We start from the raw sequence: 26459 nt of genomic DNA on the forward strand, positions 1-26459 counted from the left end.
CCCACACACACACACACACCTTCTGTAGGTTTTTAAAACATTTAGTTTATGGCCTCTCTAAACCCTCACTCTCAACTGCAAGGAGCCCAGTATATTTTGGCTGGAATTCTCTTCTACTCCAGGAAATGGGCCCATATCACACCAACCCTTTCACCACCTTTACTGGCTTTCTAGCCTTCTTTGTGTCTAATTAAAACACTGCCTTCTTAGCTTTCAAAACTCTCTGGGGACTCACCCCATCCTAGCTCTGACCTCAGATCCACCTACTCCCTGTCTGCTCTCTTCACTCCTCCAAGCTCAGCCTGGTCTCTGTCCCTTCTCCATGGCTGGAGATCACTCCTTCACTTGTTCTCTTTCCCCCTCCATACATCTAGAATTCTCCTGCCTCCTCCCTGTGAGCCACTTCCAGTCTGAAACCTTCCTTTTCTCAACGCTGGGGTGGTCTGTCTCTCCCTCTCCTTCTGAAGCCCTTGGTGAGACTGTACGTGTAGCAGATGCTCTATTAAAAATAAAAGGCTGTATGCTACAGTCCCAGCCTTTGTTTGTTTTGTGTTTGAGGGAAGTGTTTGCTCTGCAGCTTCTGCATTCAACACTCTTATCTAGTTTCACAACCACCGCCCTAAGCCTCATTTAGATGGGGGGAGAGAGAAGCCAAGTGCATTCTGAGATTGTTATTAATGCCAAAAGTCAACATATGGGCATAGCAGACGATAGAAACGTGCCTGGTACAGCTTCTAAATTCTGATGCTTACTGCACAGCCAAGCTTGGCTTTATCTGCTGAATCCTCAGCTGATTTCTCAGAGCCTGGTTAATTATTTCCAAGTGCACCGACTGGGTTGAAGCAAACCTGTTTTACTCTGTGGAGCTGGCTTCTGAGGATGTGGGCTAGAGCCAGCAGTAGCCTCGGAAACACACAGTACAGCTGAGAAACATGTTCTGTGCCTTTCAGTGGCTTTTCATAACACGACTTCTCTGCTTGTACAAACAGGTGTCAGCCATAGAAACCATGACAGAGAAACTGGAGAGTTTTGCAGCCATGAAAACAGACACTGGCACATCCCTGCAGCCCCTCCCGCATCACTCCTTCAACTTCCGGTCCCCGCCCCCTACGCTGTCAGACCCCATCCTGCGCAAGGGCAAGGAGCGCTATACCTGCAGGTAAAGAACAGGCACTGCCAGTGGAACTAACCCGAGTTGCTCCGTTTGGGATTATGGTTCCATACTTGTTAAAGCAATGTCCAATACAGACATGTTACGGGGCACGTGGAGGAGTTAACCATCTCCACTGGGGTGTGGAGAAAAGATACACAGAGCAGAATCTGAGAAGAGGATGCTGGTGACATATTAATTTTAAAACTGATGGTTTTTGTCTGAAGAAAATTCAGCATCCTCCTTTCACCTAGAGCCTTAATCTAGCAATTCTCAGGCCAAATAGAATTTTCTAAACCAAATTTATGTGGGGGGGGGCTCAAATAAGGCTTTATAATGCAAGCTCATTGTAGCCTCAACTATCCGAAACTTTGCCACTTAACATGATAATTTATGCAGCAATATGTCAAATGTAGGCACAGTCACAAAAATATTTCTGGATCCATTCCACCTGCAAAACCCCATATCTGAGCATGCATATTGAATAACAATAATCTCTGTCTACACACCCATATTTTTATGTGCAATTACCAATTTTTATGCCAATTCCCATTGCATTTTTGGGAGGGTGGATGCATCCATTTTGTCCACAGTTCACATTTAGTCTTTAGTCCGAGATTTTACTTAGCTATTTAGAAATCCCTGGAGTCTATTATTCATCATGTAAATCCATCCTGGTTCATGTTCCCCATGACATTAACTGTCAGATTTTGCAGTGGCAGAATTTTAAAGCTTTATTTGCTATTATCGTGGTGCATTCTCTGTGTGTAAATATATCCACTCCTCCTTTTGTGTTTATTGTGAAATCCAGTTCCCTTTCTTATTTTCCTGCTTTCTGGTCTCTTACCACTTCCTAAAGCTGAACCACCTGGTTCGGAGCAGATGGTCACACCTGCAGTAGTTCTTCCAGACAATGGTAACTTATAGTCATGTAATGATGGGTATTTGATCCTGCTTTCCTGTTCATTCTCAGCATTTGAGCATAACCAATTGTCTTTTGCCCTTTTCCTTTTAGTCTGCATCTTAAATACAATTGATTGTACCAGCTTCTCCTGCACTTTAATAGTGTGTTGTTGCACAGGTCATTTGAGAAAGGATAATGTTGTCATTTGGGAATGTTACCAAAATAAGTGACAGAGAGTAGGGGGGTGAAACAGAATGTTATGAATTGGCCTTGTATTGCAGAGCATTAAGGCACTCATGGTTACTTTGACTTTTGCCTTCCTAGGTACTGTGGTAAGATCTTCCCCCGGTCAGCGAATCTGACAAGGCATCTTCGGACACACACAGGAGAACAACCGTACAGGTGATACTCTTGTCCAGATAATATCCCTTCCCTACATGTTGAGGGCCTGGTTCATCGCTGTGCCATTCCCTTGATTTCAGTAACGTTAGCCCTGCACAATGCTGTAGAAACGTAGTATTACACATAATGATTAACACTCTCATTATCCATTCACTTCAATGAGAACTGAAGACTGTCTTTGAATATTCAACTGTTTTGTAGGGGTTGCCAGTGAGCTTGCTGTTGGGTTTAGCTAGATTAGTTTTCTTCTAATGTTAGGCAGAGGTGCCTTGAATAACAGATTATTGAGCCTTTTTTGTATATCTTGTTTGAAATCTAAATAAGTAAATAAATATGAACTTAGTCAGTATGAAAGTATTGATCATCATAAGTAAAGGGCCACTTCAGTCTGCACTTGTGTGTGCACAAAATGGCATGTGTGCAAACCCACACACACCCTTTTTATACCTGTTTGCCCCGCCGGGGCACACTGAAGTGCTAGAAGCTTTGTATGCAAAATCCACTTGGTGCAAATGTTTGAAAATTTAGTAGAGCTAGCTGGAAAAATTTATATTTTTCACTGAAAAATGATGGTGGAAAAATTTGCCAAACTTTTTTTCCTTTCAATTTTTCAATTCATTTTATCGGTTGCTCACAAAAATTTAGAAAAAAATGTTTGTAGGCATATGTACATGCAAAACTGAGCTCACACAAGAGAAGGACAAGTTGTGTCCTCACCAAAGTTTATCATAATATTTATCAGAATTTTCAGAACAAGTCTTGGTAACTGTTATTGAGGCTTAGCATTAATATCAACAATCCAGGTACCTTTCATTGTTGTGATGGTGTTTTAGTAATTAATACCATTGGGATCTCTACCCTCACTACAGAGACCTGTGATATTGACCACATAAAGGCAAATGTAAACAATTTTAGGAACAGCAAAAGGCCATCTGGCCATTTTTGGTGGTTTAGTTTAACTTAATGAAGTTAAACATACTGGACATTTTTGGTGGTTTAGTTTAATTTAATGAAGCGACTTTCCCCCTTATTTAAACCTTTCCAGAAGAGTTAAATTTTGATAGTAAGCATTACGTAAAGAATTATTTGTAAGGCCTTTCTAAAATGGCATATATTTTGTAACCACTCGCTATTCTTCTAATTCTTCAATTTCATTATTTGATATGGGGTGAATGAATACTGCATATTCACTCCACACCCTTGTTTCACCAAAATGCACACTCCCGATTATGCACAGATGGTGAGTCCAGTTTTCTTCCAAAAAAGGAGACATGCAACCTAACAAAGGTTAGGAAAATAAAGATTTATTTGATCTGGTCTTCTCCCAGAAAATGAGCTCTGTGTGTGTGTGTTTTTATAATAGAGGATTGACTTCTGGACAATGTTGCATTGGAATAGTACTCCTGAGAGTTAGTGCTATGTTTACAGAAGACTTTAATTATCATTGATTTTCTTTTGCTCTCTGAGAACTGCGATTTCCAACTTTAGCAACAATAATTGTTCTGAAAGCTTTTTTAGCAAACATTGACTTTGTCTGGGTAAAGGAACCTGGCTGATTCTCAGGATTTTTTTGTTCTTGTTGCAACTTTTCTTTTGATTCTTTAAGCAGTTCCTGTGTTCACGCTTGTAATTTGGAAGATTATTTAAACTCACATGTGCACAAACATGAACAAAACCACCTACATGGAACACAGACCCAGAGATACAAATGTACATGCACAAATACAGAAGCAGTCTTGTTAGAGCAAGAATTAGCAAATCAGGAGATGTAGGTTCTGTTCCTGACTGCCACTGATAAACTGTCTCACCTTTGGCAAGTCACTTTACCTGTCTTAGTTTCCCCATCTGTAAAATGGAAAAAATACATTACATGATGGGAGCTAATTAACTAAAGTTTGTACAATGTTTTGAAATTTTAAAGTGCTACTTATTTTGTTACTGAGCCACACATACTAATGTACTGTACATATGTATTTAAAAGCAAAATGGCTAAAGATGATTTGACTGTATCATGACATGTGCACATCTATGTGATACAGCGGATTTAGGTGGCATTCTTTCCTATTTACAGTTCTTTTCCCCCATCTGGTCTAAAATTCAACAGTATGTTTCAGAACCCAAGAATAAAACAAAGCAATCAAACTTAACTATTTCAATTTCCTTCAGAGGAGGACAAAATAAGTTTGGCTTATTGTGAAATAATGTCAAACTTCTCTGGCAACTCAGGTAGTAAAAAAACAGGGCTCTGTCATCCTTCTCCTTGGACTGCAAGGCAAGATTCAGAAGAAGCAGGTTTTTTTAATGACCCTCTTACTGTTTAAAACACAAGAATACAAGGGTGTTTTGTGGGGGCTTTCCCCCTCCTGCTTTGAAACTACATAAAACCAGAATCAAGAACAAGCAAAGGCCATTTGGTTCAACAAGGCTTATTCCCTCTTTCAAAAGTCCATTCCCTCCAGGATGCCATCTAATTGATTCTTGAATTACACCCAATCCTGGAGCCTTGGCAACCTTGCTGTTACGTTGTTCCCTAGATCTGCGATGCTTTCTATAAAGATGTGCTTCCTGACGTCTGTTTTGAATTTGTTTTTCTTTCATTTCCTTTTCGGCCCCCCCTGTCCTGTTGTCTGCACTAAGTTGAAACTAACAGCTACAGCTGACATTTACCATGTCATTTAAGATTGCGTATAGGTCAATAAAAATCTCTTCTTTCTTGTTTTCTGTTAAAGACCCTGGGCTAAATGCATCTCTGGTGAAACTCCACTCAAGACTGGGAAGTTACATAGGGAAGGAATATGGACCCATATGTTTACAGGCTTTTACTGTCTTTACAGCCCATGTTATTGAGTCTTCAAATAAATGTAAAGTTTTACAAGTGGAATCATGTTACTTATAGTGTAGTAAGAACAAGGCACCATCATATCCCAGTTGTGATTTAATCAGAGTATCTTAGTTCCATGGTGACTAGCTCCGTTACACAATGTTATACATCATTGTTCTATCTGCTTTTGCCTCTCCTACTGGCTTTTTAAACCATGTCTCCGTATTCCCTGAGCTCTGAAGGGTTGTCCACTATTTCTCTGAGATCTTTCTCAAAGTTCCCCGGCTCTGGCTCATTGCTATCCATCATTTGTTCCTGCTTATTATTTTTGAGCCTGCTGGTGTATTATTTTAAATTGCTCAGCAATAAATTTCACTGGCAATTTGTCAGTGCGTTTACAAACCAAATGCAACTCCTTTTGTGTTCTATGTTCCTTCAGCCTCTGCATTTACCTCTTCCCTAAATTTAAAGTTGGTCTCTCTGTCGAGGTAATTTATTTAGATTAAAACCAGCAGAGATCCAAGTTCTGACCCCTCTGGGACCACATTTAATACAGTACGTCTCCCTCGTCCCTGCACTCACAGACATTAGAAATACCTCCCTTCACATGTCCCTCTGTTTTCTGTTTTTTTAACAAGCTCTTTATCCATTCTCCGTATCCTACCCTGGATCCCCATAGCTCATAGTTAAAGCAAGGGCCTGTCAAGCGAACTTTTCAAAGGCTTCCTGAACATCTAAATAAACTGACAAACATGGGGCCAAATCCTTCTTGCTTTACTCATGCATACTCCCTTTGAAGTCCCTGGAACTTCTCATGTGAGTAATGTGAGCCGGACGTGGCAAGTAGACCTACAATAACAGCAGCAGCAGTAAACAATTATATTATGGTAGCAGTCAGAGGCCCCAGTGAGGACTGAAGCCCTATTGTGTCAGGCACTGTACAAACACAGATAAGAGGCAGTCACTACCCCAAATGGCATACAGTCTAAAAGACACAGAGCAGACAGAAGGGATTGGGTTATAACATACGAGCAATTGGCACCACTTGGGGAATTACATGTTTGGATGGGGTTTAATTTTTTAACTGCGGGTAGAGGTCGGGTGAGGAATGGTAGAGTCAGGAAGAGTAAGGGAGCAGGAAAAGGAAGGCCGGGGAAGGAGTTCTCACCAATCTAGTCACGCTCAGCAGGCAGGGTGGTGTGGGGAGCTCTAAGGAGGGATTTGAGGGAGGATGAGGAATAAGCTGTATGGGTTTTTATCAAGGAGTATTTCCAATCCACAAGACACTGACTGGTGGACAGCAAAGGCTGGTGTCGCTGCCTGAGTGAAGGAGGGAGATGCTAAGGAGAGGTTATTAGAGCAAAGTGGGGCAGGGCTCAGTTGTGAAGAGCCTTGAACACAAAGACAAGAAGCTTGTGTTTGGTGTGGAGGTGACGGAGCAGCTAGTTAAGAGCTACTTGGAGCGCAGTGGCCAGAGTAGTGGTAGTCAGAGCATGTGGCTGGAGCAGTAGCCAGAAGGCTAGTCTTACCAGCATTTGGAGCGGACCTTAGGGGGGCAAGTTTGCAGAAGTCAAGGCCAGAGAGGTAGAAGCTTCTGCATTCAAGAAGCTAAATGACCTGTGTCCCTTTCTAGAGATCTGTGTCATTCTACAGTGTCCCTGTCCCCTTCCTTTTTATATTGCTAGAAGCCTGAAGCCAGGGTAAGGGTTGATGTACCTTCGAATCAAAACAGGAGTGACCTTGGGGTGTTGCTTTCCTGCACTTCCAGTGACGTTTGACCTGCCGGTGTGATCTGTGGTCATACCCACTGTGGGAACTGCCAGAGCTATGGTGTGTGTGCCCCTCCCTCCTCCCAAACACTCTCACCCATGGACAGCGTCCCTCAAATCCCTTGATTAGTCAAACCTTGTGAATTTCTGAGAATTTCTCCATTGTTTTACAGCACACACATTGTTCGAACTCAATTTCTCAGTGTGACGGCCTGTTCTTTGGAAGCGGCAGTTGTTCATTCAGCTAATAGAGAGTTTCTTGGAGTGGCTTAACATGCTTTTGGGTTGGTTTAATTGGGGGGTTCCTGCCAATTTTAGCATCACCTTTGTTTATTTATGGTGTGGTTAGCTCTGTGTGTAGGTGGGTATTGTGTACATACAAAAATATGACACTGATGAGCCAAAAGGCATACGTTCTTAATTGTCCTTTCTTACTATAGTTCCAAAGAATAGAAAACAAAGAGGAAGAATTGGTAGCCAGGTGTCTATGGAATAATCGGGACATGTTGTTATTTGGACCTTTTAATCTTGATTACAAGAAGTCATGAGCACCCTCATCTTCAGGTGGCGTCAGTAGAAGCCGCAGATGCTCAATATAAATATAAATCAGACCCTTCAATTTGGGGGAGGGAAAGGGCGCTGTACAAAACTTGTGCATGTTGAGTCATCAATACAGAACATGGGTTTTTTGGCTTTCTTGTTGTCAACAAAAGCAAGCGTCCAAAGAGGCAGCGTGCTCTGTTTTCATCGCTGAGTCAGTTTGCATGTTGTAAGAGTTGAGTTAAAAAAAGAAATGTGTTTGGAAAAGAATTTTGGAGAAAGGCAGTTTGAAAAAAATGTGATAAAGCAAAAGACTGGGTGCGTTTCCTCGTGTGTTGAGGATGAAGTTACATTATAGCTAATGTCTTGATCCTCATTTGTGATTTAACAGTAGGGAACACAGAGGTGGATGTGGAATCCATAAATATTTGGAGGGAGAGTTTCATATATACTGTCTATCTCTGTTACTTCCAACAATAATATGAATATATTTTTAGAGACCAAGCCACAGGCACAGCTGCAGCACATCCAGAAGGTGTGTGTGCCACCCTAGCATAGATTTTTGACACTTCCACATCTCCCTCATTTGAATCTTTTATGTTTTTTAAAAAAACAACATTATGTCTTACTGGTGGGCTGAATCTAGTTTCAGAGCTAAATGGTACAACCGAGTCCAACCCTGATTGCCTTCCTCACACCCAAGGCCTCTCACTGAAGTAAATGGGACTAGGAACATTCAGAAAATTAACAAGACTTGGCCAACAGCAGGGTTTATGTTGTGTTCTGCAGGAGCTGGGTTTAATGGGCCAAATTTTGCTTTTGGTTATGCCCGTATATATCCAGAGCAACTCCCTTTAAAGTAAGTATAGTTACTCAGGATTTATGCTGGTGTGAGTGCAGAAATTGGTCCAGAAAGTTTAAACGATTTGCAAAAGTCCACAGAGGAGAAAGAATTCCACTGTTGTTGCGGATTGTGGTGATGGGACTTGGGGAAAGGAAACTTGATGAGATTCAGACTGATATAAAAAGGACTTAACATTTGATATCTTCAATATTGAAACCCTTCCTTGTGGCTCAGAGCTGCCCTCTTCAGTAAGTTAGGTACATTCTTGTTCCTCAATACAAGTGAGTGCAGAGGGTTTGGGCTCACAAAGCCATTGCATTTGCAAAAGCCTCTATACTCCTACTTTGTTTCAAAGACATTGAACATAAAGTGTGTTGGAGCGTAGTTTGGAAATGAACTGCTGACACATCAACTGTGGGTTCTGCAGAGACTTATTTGAAAGGGAGAATCTTTCCCAATGCTCTTTTCCATGGCTCCTTACATTCACTAACTTCCCACCAATGGGTAGGTTTCCTCCACCTTTACAAATGCCATTTCTGGTTTGCGTGATCATTTGCTAAATAAATCATAGTTTTATTTTTAGATTGCATATACTCCTTAGGGCAGGGAGTGCATTTCCCTCTGTGTCTGGAGATTATTTTGCAGATGCTGGGTACTACCACAATATACATATTAATTAATTATTTTAAATTATATTCTAATAGGCCTACACCTCGAGCGCCTCTTTGTTCCTTCAGCCCTTTAGAAATTTCACAAAAAATTACTAGCCTATTTTATCTCCAAATGACTGTCACTTGTAAATCTACGAGTTAATGGGCTTTTCTTTCTCTTCCTTTCTATCTCCTTCTCCCCCTTCTTCTTTCTTTACAAAATAAGAAACCTGAGAGACATAAATTCTCCTTTTGTGGTGGTACATGGAAAAGTAATTATTTACTTTTAAGTTCCTATTTGTTTGGACTGGCTAACCTCTTAATTAATCCTAACCCCTTCTTTCTGCATCTTGAATAATACTAATATCAGAATTGTCTGAGATGATTAATGCCCCATGCTTTCCAGGTCCACAGTCAAATAAAGATTTATAGAGCAATGTTTGATGGTAGGTTTTTTTTCCCCCTTCGGTTGCACTCATTGGCATTTGCTTCTATTTTTCAGGTGTAAATACTGTGACAGGTCATTCAGCATTTCCTCTAACCTCCAGCGGCACGTTCGAAACATCCATAACAAGGAGAAGCCATTCAAATGTCACCTGTGTAACCGATGCTTTGGGCAGCAGACCAACTTGGACCGACACCTTAAGAAGCATGAACATGAGAATGTGCCAGGTAGGGAGTCAACCCTGCTGTGTAATTCTGTTCGGGACACTGGAGAGAGAAATCCTCAGTTTAAGTCACTCTGGGTCACATGTGAGAATCTTCATGGAAATATCCATTCTTGTACATGAATATTAGTGGTCAGCAAAAGAAAAATATTTATTTTAGATGTTGCATTTCTAAAATTACAAAGAAATGTGTTTGTGTATCTCTGTCTCTCACTCACTCACACACACACACAAACTTTTTTAAAGCTGAAATAATATATTTTTAGATGCTCACATAACGGAAGCAGATAAGTTGTTTTTCACATAAGCAAAAATCTAACAAACCAACCCCACAAAGAGAGAGAAGGAACCTGTGTATTGAAACCCAATATATGAACTATCAGCCAAGAAGAAATTTCTTCAAAAAGCTACAAGCAAATAGAAACAGAAGTTTATAATGAATTCTTCTTCTCCAATGTTTTTATACCGTAAATGCCAGTAATACTGAACTGTGTATGTGACAGTACGAACTTGACGTATTATTTAGAACTGCTAACTCCATAGTAACAGAGAGGAAGCGTGGTGCAGTGCTTTGGGTCGGGACTTCGGAGACATGGATTCTGTTTCCTGCTCTGTCCCAACCTCCTTGTGTAACCTTGGGCAAGTCACTTATTAAAGGTATTGAAGCCCCATAAGACTTTTCAAAAGTGCCCTGGGCATGTTTGAAAATCTCATTAGGTGCCTATCTGTACCTTTAGGTGCCTAGATACTTTTAAAATTCTGGCCCTTCAGTTCTCCATGCCTCCGTTCCTGCATATGTCAAATGGGAACCATAACTACCTGCCCACAGTGCTGTGATGATAAATTCATTAAAGCTTGCGAGGTGCTCAGATACTGCAGTAGTGGGGGGGCAGATAAGAAAATAAGAACATAAGAATGGCCCTTCTGGGTCAGACCAAAGGTCCATCTGGCCCAGGATCCTGTCTTCCGACAGTGGCCAGTGCCAGGTGCCCCAGAGGGAATGAACAGAACAGGTAATCATCAAGTGATCCATCCCCTGTCGCTCATTCCCAGCTTCTGGCAAACAGAGGCTAGGGACACCATTCCTGCTCATCCTAGCTAATAGCCACTGATGAACCTATCCTCCATGAATTTATCTAGTTCTTTTTTGAAGCCTGTTATGGTCTTGGCCTTCACAACATCCTCCGGCAAGGAGTTCCATAGGTTGACTGTGCACTATGTGAAGAACCTAGGATAGCTAGATAACAGTACTTAATAATATTTCCCGTCCCTGTACAGATACTAATTATGTCTCTCTGTGCACATTCACTTTTGGAAGATATCACTTTTTCTGCCAAGATTTTTGTTTCCTGAAACTTTCTTTCAATGTAAATTCTTACCATGCAGTAAATGCTTTATTGCGTTAATTTTCCTCCTTGTTTTCTGTTGAGAGCAGTGTTGGCAATATCTGATTCTTTCTCCTGTCCCTTGTCCCCTGTGCAGTGAGCCAGCACTCTGGAGTCATTACTAACCACCTTGGGACCAGTGCCTCCTCCCCAAACTCGGAGCCAGACAACCATGCACTTTTAGATGAGAAAGAGGACTCGTATTTCTCTGAAATCAGAAATTTTATTGCAAATAGCGAGTTGAATCAAGCATCAACTTTAACAGATAAAAGGTAAACAAACAAAGCCACACTAATGGACACTTCTTACCAGACTGTTCAAAGGCTGGCCAGCCATCTGCATGTTCAGGGCTTGATTTCAAATAGTCTGAAGAGATTAGAGTAATAATGAGAATCCCGCAAGGCACTCAACTTAGACTCCTTATACAGAGCGTCCCAATTCTTTTCTGTTTGTGGCAGAAATTACACAAGAACGGCCATACAGGATCAGACCAAAGGTCCATCTAGCCCAGTAGCCTGTCTTCCAACAGTGGCCAGTGCCAGGTGCTTCAGAGGGAATGAACAGAACAGGTAACCATCAAGTGATCCATCAGGTTAGCAGAAAAGCCTTGGAAAGCTCTGTAAAAGAAGTCTAAGTCTCTAAGGAGCCAAAGTTCCTGTCACAGAATGAGTGGTACAGCTCAAACTGGTGTGCAGCGTGTGAGGAAAGGAAGTGCTGTCTTTGGGAGCGAGTGTAAGTGGAGGACCCTCCCATGAGCACAGAATTCAGTGGGGAAGGGCACTACTGAGGAAGAATCAGACACTCATCATATGTCAAGAGGTTCACTTTTCAAAACTCAGCCTTGGTTTAAGAGTCTGGTCTTCTTTGACTTTCATGATACACAGACGTTTAGTTTCTTGTTTGCCTCTGGGATCAATATTGTTCTTGGGAGAGTTCTGCAACTCCTCTTGGTGCATTTCTACTCCAGAGGCCTGGCCACCATATATCTTTAATTCCTTTCATCACCCAGCTCCAAGTGTCACAGAGTCCAATGCGGCACGGGAAAAGCCACGGCACCAAGTCTCAGAGCCCAGGCTCCCATCCCAGCAGGAAGGTCTACACTGCTATTTTTAGCTCCATGAGCCCCAGTCAATTGGCCCAGGGTCTGAGAGTTGTTGCCCCGGGTTTTCCTTTGCAGTGTGGACATACCCTAATGTACCTTCAGTGTGAAACCACTCGAGCCTGGGGAAATGGCCACAGAACAATTAGTGGAGGCAAATTTGGAGCAAATGCAGCTTTGCGGGAGCTGATTGTATTCTGCAGTGTTATCCCCAATACGAACGACTTGTGAAAACCTCATTCTCCCCTACCTAAAAATATCCGTTATTGCTGAACTGTCCCCCTCCAACCACTCAGACCATCTCACCGAAGCCAGGAGATTGCTAAAGGAGCACAGAAGCACCAGATCTGGGTTTTGGTTCAAGACTGCCAGCAGGGATGAGGAGGAATGTACCGTCGTAGGTGTCAGTAAAGCCACGTGTGTAATGACTTGGTTTTTGACCCTGCCTGGATGGAAATAAACCGAGTGCTGTGTTCCATCGCTGAGGCTGAGCTTAGACCTCAGCATGGAAGCAGACGTAGGTAAATGGCCTCACCCTTTTCACCTGAAACATGATCCACATAAAAAAATCCCCCTCCCATCAAAGAGAGCCCTTCAGAACAGGCTCATTAATGGCAGTGGCTTAACAGGAAATGTGGCCCAGATCCACCAAAGTGCAGCCCCTTCAGAAAACTATCGCCCTCTCCCCATATAGATGCTTCCAACAAGCCCCTTCCCACCCAGACTCCCTTTTCAACCTCTCATAGCTTGTTTGTATAGAATAGACATGAGCTCTCTGTCCTTCCACACTTTGCACTCCTTGGGCCAAATTTAGACCTCTGGTGAGTGCCGCTAGCTTCTGTGGAACTGCACTGGCTCACAGCAAGTCTTAATTTGTCCCTTTGACTTCCCCCTTCATCCCCTTCCCATCAAAAGTCACTTGGCATCTCGGGCTCACTGCTACATTGAGTCCCCCTTCCCAAGTAGAGCTGGGTGAATAACGTCATTTTCAATTTAATGGCTATTTCAAAAAGGAAAAAAAAATTGTTTCACATAGGACAGGAATATTTTAGAAATTTCTGGCAAACTGAAAAGTTCAAAAAAATTGCTTTGGGTTGAATGAAACATTTCAGTTCTGTTCTTCACTCTGCTATTCTTTAACCCTTTTGATATTTAAAGTAAAATTAAAAGAAATTTTTAAACAAAGTTGTTTCAAACAAAAAAAAATTGAAATGTTTCAATAGAAAAAAATTTCCAATCAAAATGTTTCCTTTTTTTCAGATTATTTTTTCCTTTTTTGGTAGGAGGGGGGAAGTCCCCAAATCAACAATTAGGTGAAACTGACCAGAATTTGCCAAATGTTTAGATGTTGCCAAATGTTTATTTTTTCCTGGGGAAAAAAAGTTTGGTGTTTGCCCAGCGCTATTCCTATGGCTCCCTTCGTTTTCTCCATCACTCATGAACCCAGCCCTGGATATTCTGTTGCGTTCATAAACAAAGAACAAATTGTGCTGATGCTGGATGATTACGCTGCATTCAGCGCTGAACTTACCAGCAGGCCAGCCTTGTGTTCTTTGCCAGTGCTACAGTTGTGACAGTCTTTTAGAACTTTACATGTGGAATGAAACACTTCACTTCACCAAGGATGCTTGTAAACATGTGAAATTTAGACATGTTTTCCATTTCGTTCCCTACTCTGTTGCCTTCATCTCAGCCCTGAAAGCAAGATAAAGTAACCCCATCTCAGATACAGACTTCTCACCAGAGCTTTTGTTTAGATTGCACACGTGGAAATAAAATGGGGGGGGGGAAGGTTCACTGTATTTCCTGAGGGAAATTAGGAATCTTTCAACCTTGCCTGATATAGACAAAAAAATAGACAAGAGGAGAACTCCTTCGAAGGCTGGTATAATTGATCCAGAGGGAGAATCAAATTTGGGCCTGTACCTTAAAGAAAATCGATCAAAATTCTCTAAAACAAACATGCTGATGATGTGTTTAGACTGAGTGACAAGATCCAGGGCTTGGAAAACATCTGAGTTTCCCCTTAATTTTTTAAATCTTATTTTGACTGAGTGATATTTAATCTACAGGGGAACCCAAAAGCACATTCTGTGTTGTACAAATGTCACTCCGTTCCAGAGCCAGTTGTAATTATGTCCCTGCTGCTCTGTTGTTTTTACAAATAACCATTCAATGCTGATACCAAGTTTGAAAGCTTTTTTGTTTTGGTTTAAGAAAAAAGCTAAAAATGTTTGTATGGGACCTCCATGTAATTAGTGTAACCTACATTCGACAAAAGCAACAGGACAATGATGTTCCTGATTTTATAATTAATTTGGTTGTGGAAACTTTCTTGATGAAGATGTTAAAATTAAACTTCTATCATTCGATCTAGCAGCATCTCAGACTGTTCCAACTACATATTGTTACCAAATGGGATCTTGTTCTCTTAACCTGGTTTGTTTTATTTTGCTGACAGCTTACTTACTCTTATGTCCATATGGGTATAGCAAGGGGCAATGGGGCAAAAGAAGATGTACGTTGGCCGTTAGGGAAAGTTTGTAATGAAACCTATCCCAATGTGGAGCTTTGTTGATAGGCGAGTGGTTATTTTGATACTATAAGCACAGAGATAAACATGGCCTTTGGCCCACAGAAGTTACAGTGCAAAGGGTGAAGATACTTAAAACCAGGCTGGACAAAATCTAGTTTTAAGAATGGAATATATTTGACACACTCCATTAGCTCTTAGACACTGTAGAGAACAATCTTGCATTGGTAAGGAATAGCTTATCTAATAGGTATTTTCTGTCCCCAGCCATTCTGAACCATAAATAACAAATAAATGGTTAAATGCCTGAATCTTGCACCAAAATGGCAATGCAATTGCTGCTATCAACTGACATCTTGGTTCCTTCCCCGGTGCTCAAACATTCCAGGCCAGAAATCCAAGACGTTGATAGCAACTCCCAGTGTCATGGGATAGCAAATGAGAAACCAGAAGATGTGGATGAGGAGGAGGAAGAATTGGAGGAGGAAGATGACGACAGCTTGACAGGGAAGTCACAGGATGAAACAGTATCACCCACGACGGAGCCCCAAGGAACGTTTGAGGATGAGGAGGATGAAGAGCCCACATCCCTCACCATGAGCTTTGACCATACCCAAAGGTGGGTGGGGCCATTTCCTCTGGGAAGCACAATGGGGTTAGATTTCTCACCCTGTGTCATTAGCAGGTCATGGGTGGTATCACTTTATTTTTCAAACCATGAATCATACCTCCAGTTTGCCCTAGGAACTTCATTTTCACCATGGTGGAGAGCACAAATAAATAAACTGAAATGCAAAAATATAAGAAGACAGATACACAAGGCCTGAAAAATGCAAAGCGGGAAAGGCAAACAGTTAGCACATGAAAAAACCAGCCTCCTCAATGTATCATGAACTCTTCTACCTGACACAGTGTCAATGTCTCAATTTTTAAAACCCTGTTCAGTGAAAAGAGAGCTGATGCAAGGAAATCTAGATAATGGCAGTTTTCCACTACCCCACCCATGTTATCTGCAGCAAAATGGCAGCATCCTCTTGTCTCAGGATATAAGGCCTTGCATTAATTTCAGATGAGATGGTGCGGCTGGCCTTTGTGTGGGCAGAGTGGATGTGTCCCCATGCCTTTGTTTGCTTTTTGTGCCATCCATGCTGTGCACCCTGGTTCATAAACCACCAGGAAGACACTTGCAGGTACAAAAAGGACACTTTTGAAACATTTAATTGGTATTCTGTTTTACTCAGGTGCCTATCCAGGTTGATAATACAAAGCATCCCAGTGTAAAGCTGTGTAAACAAAAATAGGCAACTATCTGCTGCAGACGTAGTTTACACTATGAGGTAGAACATTAGCGTGAAAGAACCCTAGGATAACTGTACATTAGAAAGCGCAATAAACTATAGCAGTGTTTGATTGTAAAGATATAAACAATGGTGCAAAATGGAATCCACTCCTTCTGTTAGCTCTCTTACCGACTTGCCTTTCACAAAATCTGTTGCTTTGCATCCATGAGCTGGCATGCCAAAGTTCATCCAAAGTATGCTCCTGTAGATAGGGCAGGAAATCAGGCTTCTATACGTCACTCTGCCATTGACTCACTATGCACTCTAGCATTTAAGTTACTTTAAGCCTAAATGTTCAGGAAAAGTCTATTTTTGACTCTCAGTATTTTCAGAGGGGAGGAGCACCTGCAACTCCCACTGACTTCCATTGGGGTCGTTGGTGTTTGGGAAAATCAGGCCGTAAGTATCTAAAGTTGGTCCAAAACATTGGGCACTCAACATTGAAGTCCACTATTGAAATCATAGATCTTAGCCTCTCTTGTGCCACAGGTTTCTATCCACTAATGATGCTTTGATATCTATGGATGAAAAGTGCCATATCATGCAAAGTATTATTATATTCAAAGGGTTTTTTCAGTGTGTCAGTGTTTTCCAATTAAGCCTATTGTAAACCCTGGGGAATTTGGTGCAGTAGCTCTATTCCCCCAACTTTCGGGAATAGCTAGTAATCAGGCATCTCTGAATCGGAGACCAGAATGAAAATGGTAACCACACAACATATGGTAGCACTAATGCTTGAGATGTACGTGCGTAACCATGCATTCCACTTTTTCTTTGCTCCTTGCATCATGTGCATTTTTTGGTCCACCTGTCTGTCTGTCTCTTCATGCATGTGGCTTGTGAGAACCCCATGGTATGTGCATGCAGGCACTGAGTTAGCAACACACACATTGGTTAGACTGTAAACGGTGAGATGAGCTAACAACAGGTCAACCCCTTCCCCTGGTCATTGGTACAGGTGTATTGAGGAGGACGAAGCCGGCTTGTTAGATTTGGAGCAGATGCCGAATTTTGGGAAGGGGCTGGATCTTCGCAAAGCAGCCGAGGAAGCATTTGAAGTTAAAGATGTGTTTAATTCCACCTTAGACTCTGAGACAATAAAACAGACTCTGTACAGGCAGGCTAAAAACCAGGTAGGTATATGACAGAACATTTTATCGAGCTTACCTCCAGCATTTAGCATGGGATTATCAAACAGCTGGGTTCCTTTAGCCAAGTCTGTGTTCTGTCCATGCTGAATTGGAATTCTGATGGTGAAGACTAACTTGTAAATCACATCTGTTTGCTACCATGTTGCAGTCCAGGAAAAATAGGAGTTGGGAGGGAATTGTTAACTCATATTGTATATAATCAGTTTCACATACCCTTATAACTTTGTGGAGTGAGTGCAGGTTTATAGCTATATAGCGATGTAGTTTATCTATCTGTATCTGTCTATAGAAATGTATATAGAAATATGATAATGCAATTGTTACAAACTTTGGGCCAAATCCTCAGCTGGTATATATTGGAATATATTGGTTTCACTGGAATAATGACAATTTACACCAGTTGAGCATCTGGCCCTTTGAAACAGCAGTAAAATATAACAGGATTTAATAATAAAAACATAAAATCTGATTCAGAATTATAGTTTCTAGACTTGCTTGGAGAATTGCATCATCTTAAGCAAATTTAGAAAATGCCATTGTTTTGTGCATTAAGCTTTAAACCTAATGCCACTGCACCTTTAAGATAAAATCCCCCTTCTTATCAAAAGACATACCAGTTCAGGCACAGCAGAAGCTGATGCAGGCCTTCTTCCAAAACTCAAAACAAAATCCTGAAGTTTGAAAGAGCTTGGAAATTTTTTTTTTTTTAAATTAGCATGGCTCTGTGCTCGCTGGTTTTGCCATAAGCAGAAATGGCATGAGGGGCTCTGTTCTCATGAAGTTTGCATCCTGGTCCAAATAAAGCAGCAACAGATCTCATGAGGGAGCCGTTCTGTGAGATGTCCAGCCACATTACCAGAACAAAGAGGATACGTTGAGACAAGCTTCAGAGAAACACTCTGCACAAAACCTGCAAACTTTTTGCCATTAACCATCTGTTCTTATCTGCTTAAAAGAGGCCACATAGTTCAAATGCTTCTTTTAAGAATACCAGTGCAGGTTTGAGTATATTTACCTCTGCTTCAGGTTTTACTGGGGATGAGATTAGCTACTGTACTTGGCGTCGTTCTTTCCTCTAAGCAACAGGAATATAATACAATTTATGTTAAAGATCACCCAAAGATGCAACTAAATGCAGTTGCCTAATAGAGGTGGGTCTTTAATTAAAGGTCAAAGGGGACTGTGCTGGAAACCCTAAGGCTACTTTATAGTGACTGCTTAAGACTGGGGCCAGGAAGTTGAGGTGGGGGTTGCCTGTTGGAAGTGTGGGTATTTTGTACAGATTTGACTGCACTTAAGGGAGTATTTTGGCTATGACGAGACCACTGAAGTTCTTTTCTAGTGAAAAAAAGAGCTCATTTATACTTTCAACACAAGCCACTTGCATGCCTCTGTCTGTGTCCTTCTACTAATATGCTGAGTGTACTAACTATTTAGGCACAACTTGATTTTTCTTGATGGCAATGTTAGATCGGGCACATGATTGTTTTTTAACGTAATTTTGTAGTAAGTGAGATCTAAGACGTTACATTTTGTCAGATATGATATAACTTGGACAATTTAAAATTCTCTGCTCTGCATGTATTACGTGCAGGCAATATGGTGGGAAAATAATATTTATCTGGTCAGACCAGCACAGAAATCTTACCTTTCTATCAATTTTGGCTCACTGTCACTGTAGTATTGAAATGCACACAACCATGCAAACACCCATAAAGCAGAATGCCCTGCAGCACATACAGACGAGCATGAGATACAATGGTGAGACTGAGAACTGGATCTGAATTTGAGCTTCCTTTGGGGGAGGGGGAAGTTGTATTTGGAGTTTTGGGGAAGTTTTATTACTGTTATTTATTACATGTGTGCTAAGCACTGTACAGACATCTGCAGTAAAGAGAGCGTCCAATCTAGGGCCCCTAGCCTGCAAAGATTTATACACGTACTTAACGTTACACACCATGGGTAATTCCCTAGATTTTAACTCACAATGTGCAAAGTTCAGCACATTCATAAATCTTTGCAGGATCAGGACCTGGGTTGTGACAAGATGCAAAAAATGAATGAGACAAACAAAAGTGGAGGAGAAGAAGGCCTGGGTAGCAGCAAAGCAACCAAATTACTCTACAGAAAGCCGTGGTCTCTGTGCATTCACAGACTAGGCTTTGTCGGCTGGTAGTGCTGCAATGAACACACACAGTCATGCCTGCAAACACACACCATGCTTACACTGCCAAATGGACATACACAACTTCACACACGCTCCAGCTCCCTCCAGACACAATGGAAATGCTCAGTAAATGAAACAACATGCCATGCACAAGCTCATCTCCACTGAGTCACTTTTGTCTTATATATCTGAACCCCCATTTACACTTCTCCTTTTACGAGTCAACAATAACTTCTGAAGGCCAAAGTTTCACAGGCATGAGCTCCTGTCTTCCCCAGATGTACCGCAAAGTTATCATGCCCAGGTGGGGGGGATCGGCACGACTCAGTCAGCAATGCACACTGTTCCATATGCACTTTTAAAAACTATGTGAAAAAGAACTCCCGGGATATGTTCAGTGGGAAAAGTAATGTCCTCTAGGAGAGGGGCCTAGATGCAAGTGTCAGCATTTGTCATGAAGTGCAAGGTGCAAGGAAGGAAGCAAGTTAAACCCACTGCTGCCTGGTAAAACTCTATGGTAAGGTCCTTGGGTTTTCCTCATGTGTGAACATAAGTATTGATTGGCAGGTAGGATTCCCAGCCCACACCAAAGTGAATGGCACTGACTGTCCCCAGTTTCTGATATGTAAATCGTTGAATGATTCTATACTTCATGTGGATTATTCCAGGACCCAGGAGAGTGTATTCACCCATTCCCCTTCCTCTGCTTCTTCCCCTCCTTTAGGCTTATGCAATGATGCTGTCCCTTTCTGAGAACACTCCCCTTCACACTTCTTCCCAGAATAATCTGGATGCTTGGTTGAACATGGCAGGAGCAGCCTCAGAGTCGGGGACCTTTAATCCCATCAACCATCTCTGACGGGTCGAGAAGGCACTGGTTCAGAGTCCAAGTGAGGAGGTGGTGATGCTGTGACTGCCCTATCAGAAATTCTAGCACGCAGAAGATGGATCAGAGGGCCGCAGGGAGTCGTCTGGGCTTTTGGCTGGGAGAATAAACCTGTCACATCTACCCTACAATTCGCGAATTTGTATCTATCCACAGTTGTTGGTTTCTAATTTGTTAGAAAGAAACTCTCCAAACTGGATAGCCCTGAAGCAGCCCTAGGATTCCACCATCTCTAAGAATAGTGTAAACCATAAGTGAATTGCAATGGTGCAATCAAATACTGGTCCCTTTACAGTTACAAGACAATATAACTGAGCCAGCTGGTTTCTGCTTATAAACTAAAACTTGAAGTCATTCGACCCCTTGCCCCCCTCACACACCACATTCACTTCAGTTGAATAGCAGTCATAAGGGGGCTGGGGTGTGGTGGGGGGAGATCTAGGACTGATCCATCCCTGGTATAATTCTGATATAGTCACCAGCGTTATACCAAGGAATGGTGAATTTGACCCATTTTACTTAACTTGGCTCTTTGAAAGAGCGTGAAATTCGGCACCCCTCACAACAGCACTCATCTTTACACTGCAAAGTGTTGTTGTTGTGAGTCGTTGTTGTGGGAAGCCACGCTCCCTGACGTGCAATGTCCAAACAGGGCTAGCTTCTGCCAAGAGCACAAATAATTGGTGCAGAAGGAGCGTTGCTGGGGCTGCTCATACATGCACACAAATACATAGACAATGCCCCGTAAGCTCGACCCTAGAAAGCTACTGTGTAGTTTCTCTCCCAGAGGGTCTTTCAAATGCTCTCTCTTCAATGTTGGGGGAGAAACCTCTGCCCTGTGCCCTTGTGTTGGTTTGCTGGTGGTTGCTTATGCCAAGTACCCTGCCATCATTTACCCCATAATTTTGATAATATGGCTAAAAAAAATCCTTGTTTTTAATAACCTTATGAGTGCAGCTCAACTCCTCAAGCATGTGGCTAAGGAAATATATTTTCTCTCTGGATCTAAAATTACTTGCAATTTTTTACGGATGATTTTAAATTGCTTTGAAGTCTCAGCTCTTTTGCTGACATAAAGCAGCCTCCAGAAATCCTGTGACATTAGTTTGTGCTATTTCTACATTGTAATAACAACCTGGTGTTCTAGCTGTGATTTTTATAGGTAAAACTAAACCTGAACATAATTCTGAAAGGGGTTAGAAATATTACAAAGAATAACATTGGCTACTCTGACATTTGTAATGTGTGTGCTGAGAAATGCCTAGATATGGTGTTACAGAATCAGGATTGCCTAAAGGTAAGACAGGTGCCTGCCACCAAGTGACTTTAAGTTGAATCAGGGGTGCTACAAACTTGCCCATCTGAATGCTGCATCAGCAACTCACCTAGGAGCCTCCAGATGCTCTAAGGACCCAATTCTGTACAAGCCTGACTCTAGCAGTTTTTCCGCCGACTTCAATGGACTTTGGACCAGGCTCGAAACACTTAAAGCTGGGTGTACCACTTGTAGTAAGTGCTACACCTAGTAGTCAGTGTTTGCAGAATTGGGTCAATAGCTGACTTCAGAGAAACTTCTCACAGTAGTAAATACATCTACTAGTAAGTGTTTGCGAGATTGGGCCCCTAGTTTATTTGTGCGGGAACAGACTGCAGCTGCTCTGCTGTTGAATATGAAGATGCAGATCATGGCAGTAGAGGAGGTTCCAGCATGCAATGCTCCATCTGGAAGCAATTGCTCAGATTACAGTGGTGCATTGCATGCTGGGATTTGCAGTCCTGATGGGCCACACCTCATATTCCAGAGAAGGTCAGCCACAGGACTCAGCTGGCCCCTGGGGCTGCACCTCTGTTTGCCACTGGGGTAGAGGGAATGAAAGGATAATCAGCAACATCAAATAATTCTCCATAGTTCACCCAGGGAAAGACGACATCCCTCCTGCTAGTTTCTCCAAGTCACCATGTATATGCGCTGAAGGCTCTGAATCCAACAGTGATCTATACCCTCCCCGGTTTCAGATGTTTGCACAAAGCTCTTGACTAAGTGTAGCCCAAGAAGTCAGACGGAACATTCCTTTCCCTGGCACGTCTGCCTATGCTAACATTACAGTACTTGCCATTCACTTGGGCTTTAAATTATTCCCATAGGGGCCAATTTAAAATAATAAAATAATTGGTTTTTTTTCCTAATGGAATTTACCTTAATCTGTATATAACTTGTAATTTTTTTTCTAATTCTTTTCTTATTTTATTTCTTCCTTAACAGTATTTTTTGCATTGGATATCATTATTGTGAAGAAATAATGTTAATATAAGTATCTAGTGAAGGACCAAAATTGTGTAATTAAGGTTGTATGTTGTATGATTGATAACCAGGGAGTAGATTTTTTTATGTGCCAAATGACCCTAAATAATCCTGCTATTCTTGCTGCCGCTTTTCCCGACAATCATGTTTTGTTAAATTTGAGTTTAAATTACATTTGCATGTAGGATGTGTTCTATTTATTTCTTTTATTGTTTGGAAAAAATATCACAAGAAAACAAAAACAAAACGAAAAACCCTTCCAACATGCCCTTAATAAAAAACAAAAGAAACAAACTAAAAAGAGAGATTTCAGAGTAACAGCCGTGTTAGTCTGTATTCGCAAAAAGAAAAGGAGTACTTGTGGCACCTTAGAGACTAACCAATTTATTTGAGCATAAGCTTTCGTGAGCTACAGCTTAGTCTCTAAGGTGTCACAAGTCCTCCTTTTCTTTTTAAAAAGAGAGAGAGAGAGAGAAATAAAGCAACAAAAACTGTAAATAAAAACAACTGTGAAATTCCATATTGTAGCCAGGATGGCATGCAATGCAAATGTGCCATATTGGCGGGGGCGGGGGGGGAGAATCAGTGCTTATTTTTATAAAGGAATTGAAACAAAATCCCATCAGTATAATTTTTGTTACCTATAAGCAATCTATGCCTTGTAAATACCTGAAATACAAATTGAGCAGTGTAGATGGGTAGCTGCAGGATAACACTGATTCAGTTTTCAGAGTAGCAGCCGTGTTAGTCTGTATTCGCAAAAAGAAAAGGAGGACTTGTGGCACCTTAGAGACTAACCAATGTATTTGAGCATGAGCTTTCGTGAGCTACATACATCGGAATGCATCCAATGAAGTGAGCTGTAGCTCACGAAAGCTTATGCTAAAATAAATTGGTTAGTCTCTAAGGTGCCACAAGTCCTCCTTTTCTTTTTACTGATTCAGTTGGCATTTGTAGCCATTTACAAAAGTAACTGGTATAATTTCCAAAACTAAAAGGTGGCTCTTCTAAAAATAAAATGGTACAGTATATAGCGAGGTTGTCAGCAATATTATATCACTATAAATATTCACTCTTTCGAGAAACAAACATACCCCAGAAGAACCTGCAAGGTGAAGTTTCATCCTGCAAACATGTGTAGTTTTAAAGTAAATCAATGGGACTATGTATGTGTTTGCAGGATTAAGGCTCAGAGGCCCACTCCTATCAACACTATCACCAACCCTGCTTACCACATAGTACTCCCCACAGCAAGCACTTAAGCACATTCTTAACCTTAAGCATAGGAGCACGTCTGTCCCTATTCAGTTAAAACGGGAAAGTCTGTGCTTTGAAGTCAATGGGACTACTACATGCTTAAAGTTAAGCACATGCTAATGTCTCTTTCTGGATCGGGGCAAGAGTGCTCTGCATCTTGCAAGATCAAGCTCTAAGAGCAGAAGTAGGTATTTGCAGGGTCCGATCCTAAGTTTTGTCTGTAAGTAGATGGCATGGGTTTTTGAAGAGGGGTCAGCCTTGCTTCTCCATATATAGGGATAACTTGCCATGGTGACCTCATCTCCAAACCATAGGCAAAGATCTTAGAAACAGAAATGTTGTAAAGGCTTTTTTGTCTTCCCTCCAGTCTGTGGACACTGCCCTGTTATTTCTTGCATTGTTTCTTCAAAAGAACAATGTGTTAAAAGCTCTTAATTGTGCCTGACAATGAGCAATATCTGTTTACCTTCTAGGGACCAGGGTGTGCCACCATTTCTGGGGCTGAGTAGCTCACTGATTTGAACAGGGCTCTTTGAGTAGTACGTTACCAATCACCGTGAGTAAGGGTGACACAGTCTAGCCCTATATTAAGAAGATTAAATTTTTTTTAAATCATAAAATGATTTTTTTATGTTTCCTGTTATTTAAAAAACAAAAAAGACCACACTTTGTTTCCTTCCTTTTCTTCTAGCTGGTCTCTGTCAATTTAAGTATCCAGACTTCTCTAAACCAGCACTGGCTACACATTTTAAGATTTTTTCCAAGCAAGATAAGCAAATACAATGCCGAATCCAATTTATGTTTATCCCTTAGCCCCTTCTTTAATTGCACTCAAAACGTTGCGATTTGTAGCTAATGTTTTTGGGGCTTTAACAAAAAACCGCTTATTTTGAAGGATGTTTCCTGAGACTTGCTTATGTCAAGAATAAATAGAGGCAAGAAAGATCCCACAATCAGAACTTAGCCTCTCCTTCAGAACTAGCCAGGGGAAGGATCTGGGGCCTCTGCTGCAGCCGTGCAGCTCACGCACACCCTACACCACTAACATATTATGCTCAGGAACCAATGCTGTTGATGTGGTACATCAAGGGGTGGAGTTAGAGTGATTTCCATAAGGCCTGGTAATGGTTTGAAATCAAGGGTACCATCCAAGAGGTGATTATAACTAAGAATTTTGTTGGATGGGGGCTATTTATTTTACCTGTTTTCATGTCTGCAGCAGGTAGCCATATTGCCATACTAGTGGGAAGTGAGAAATGGGACCTGCTGTGTATTGTTCAAATCACTAGGTGGATCCAAGGAGGCTATTAGCAGCCTCTGGCTATGCCAAACTGTTCAGTACTGCTGAAATAAAACTGTAAGACGGAGGGACCCTTCCTTCTACTGATTGCTACTTTATTTAGAAATTTTATATATGAGCTAATTATAAAAGCAAAAAAAAAAATTTTTTTCTGCTACTCCTTTCTATTGCTCACTCAGATACCAGCATTCAAAATAACTATATGAATCACTCGGCAGATACAAGGTGCAATGCAACTGCTGTGCGACGGAATGTGCCAGGTCCATCCAGGTAGATTGCACTTGTTTTGTTTTTGGAAGATCCAGGTATGTCCAGGTAGAATGCACCAGATTTGCTGTTAGACATACCAGGCATGTTCCTGTTGAAGACACTTGCTGGGCTGCTGGTGCCTCCTTACAGAAGGCATCTACTGTGTTGCTGAACATACCAGCTGGGTCCAACATGCCATTACGTCACTGGATGATCAGAGCCCAGCCCGCAGAGCAGCATGCTAGCAGCAAACCAAACCGAAAGGGTTAAGAACAAAACATGAGCTGAAATGCTATACTACATTCCAGGACAAAAAACAAAGTTACGATTTTCTTCTTGCTCAAAACGATTAGTGGAGCCTCTCGATTTCCCCAAAATCAGCACTTAGAAATTCAATAGTTATTGAAAACTGCTTCTCTTTTTCATTTCATACGAAGCATTTATAAAAGCACTTGCACAATGACATATTAACATGTTTAGACTCTAAGCATCAAAGCACTGGACTGTAAGCCCCCCTCTCACCCCTCCAGCCTATTTCAATCTACTGACTTACATTCAATTTTTACGTGCTGTATTTTGTGTGTGTGTGTGTGTGTGTGTGTGTGTGGTGGGGATGTGGGGGGAAGCATCATGGTGTAGGAACCTGCACTTTGCTGCCTGTTTAAAAACAAGCAGGGAGTGAAACAATCTGCTCAGATTTGCGTTGGTAACATGAGGGCAAAAGCTCTGCTCCTAGTTGATGGTCAGTAGTGTTTAAAGCCATGAAACTGTTTCTCTGTAGTGTTGAGTGATACTGTGATTAAAATGTTATTGCATTATTCCAATATTTTTTCTTTATTCTGTCATTGATTCTTATTACCACTTTTGGAAAAGAACGAAAAAGAGAGAGGAAAAAAAAAAGGCAGCTTTGATTTCCAAATGTGCAATTCACGTGTGAACAAAGTAATTCTGAAAATATTTCTCAATGTATTTTACGTTCTCATTACTCTCTTCAAAAGTAAGAGATGTTTTGCCCTGATGTCATTTTCAGCCTGCAGAAGAT

The 26459-nt window shown here is 41.4% G+C and overlaps 1 protein-coding gene across 3 annotated transcripts in view; it reads left to right on the top strand.

Annotated features, from left to right (window-relative positions):
• PRDM16 (PR/SET domain 16) overlaps positions 1-22358 on the top strand; it is a 434588-nt gene extending 412230 nt beyond the window's left edge. For 2 of the 3 annotated variants that reach the window (XM_073316649.2, XM_073316650.2), the window contains exons 11-17: positions 990-1159; positions 2379-2456; positions 9583-9752; positions 11231-11405; positions 15154-15384; positions 17064-17238; positions 20148-22358. In XM_073316649.2, the coding sequence (XP_073172750.1) occupies positions 990-1159; positions 2379-2456; positions 9583-9752; positions 11231-11405; positions 15154-15384; positions 17064-17238; positions 20148-20282 (1134 nt within the window). In that variant the 3' untranslated portion in view covers positions 20283-22358. The remainder of the gene's footprint in view (positions 1-989; positions 1160-2378; positions 2457-9582; positions 9753-11230; positions 11406-15153; positions 15385-17063; positions 17239-20147) is intronic. The other variant, XM_073316651.1, reaches the window with a different exon arrangement.
• The last annotated feature ends 4101 nt before the right edge of the window (positions 22359-26459 follow it).

The sequence above is a fragment of the Lepidochelys kempii genome, chromosome 18, assembly GCF_965140285.1.
Source record: "Lepidochelys kempii isolate rLepKem1 chromosome 18, rLepKem1.hap1, whole genome shotgun sequence".
NCBI lineage: Eukaryota > Metazoa > Chordata > Testudines > Cheloniidae > Lepidochelys > Lepidochelys kempii.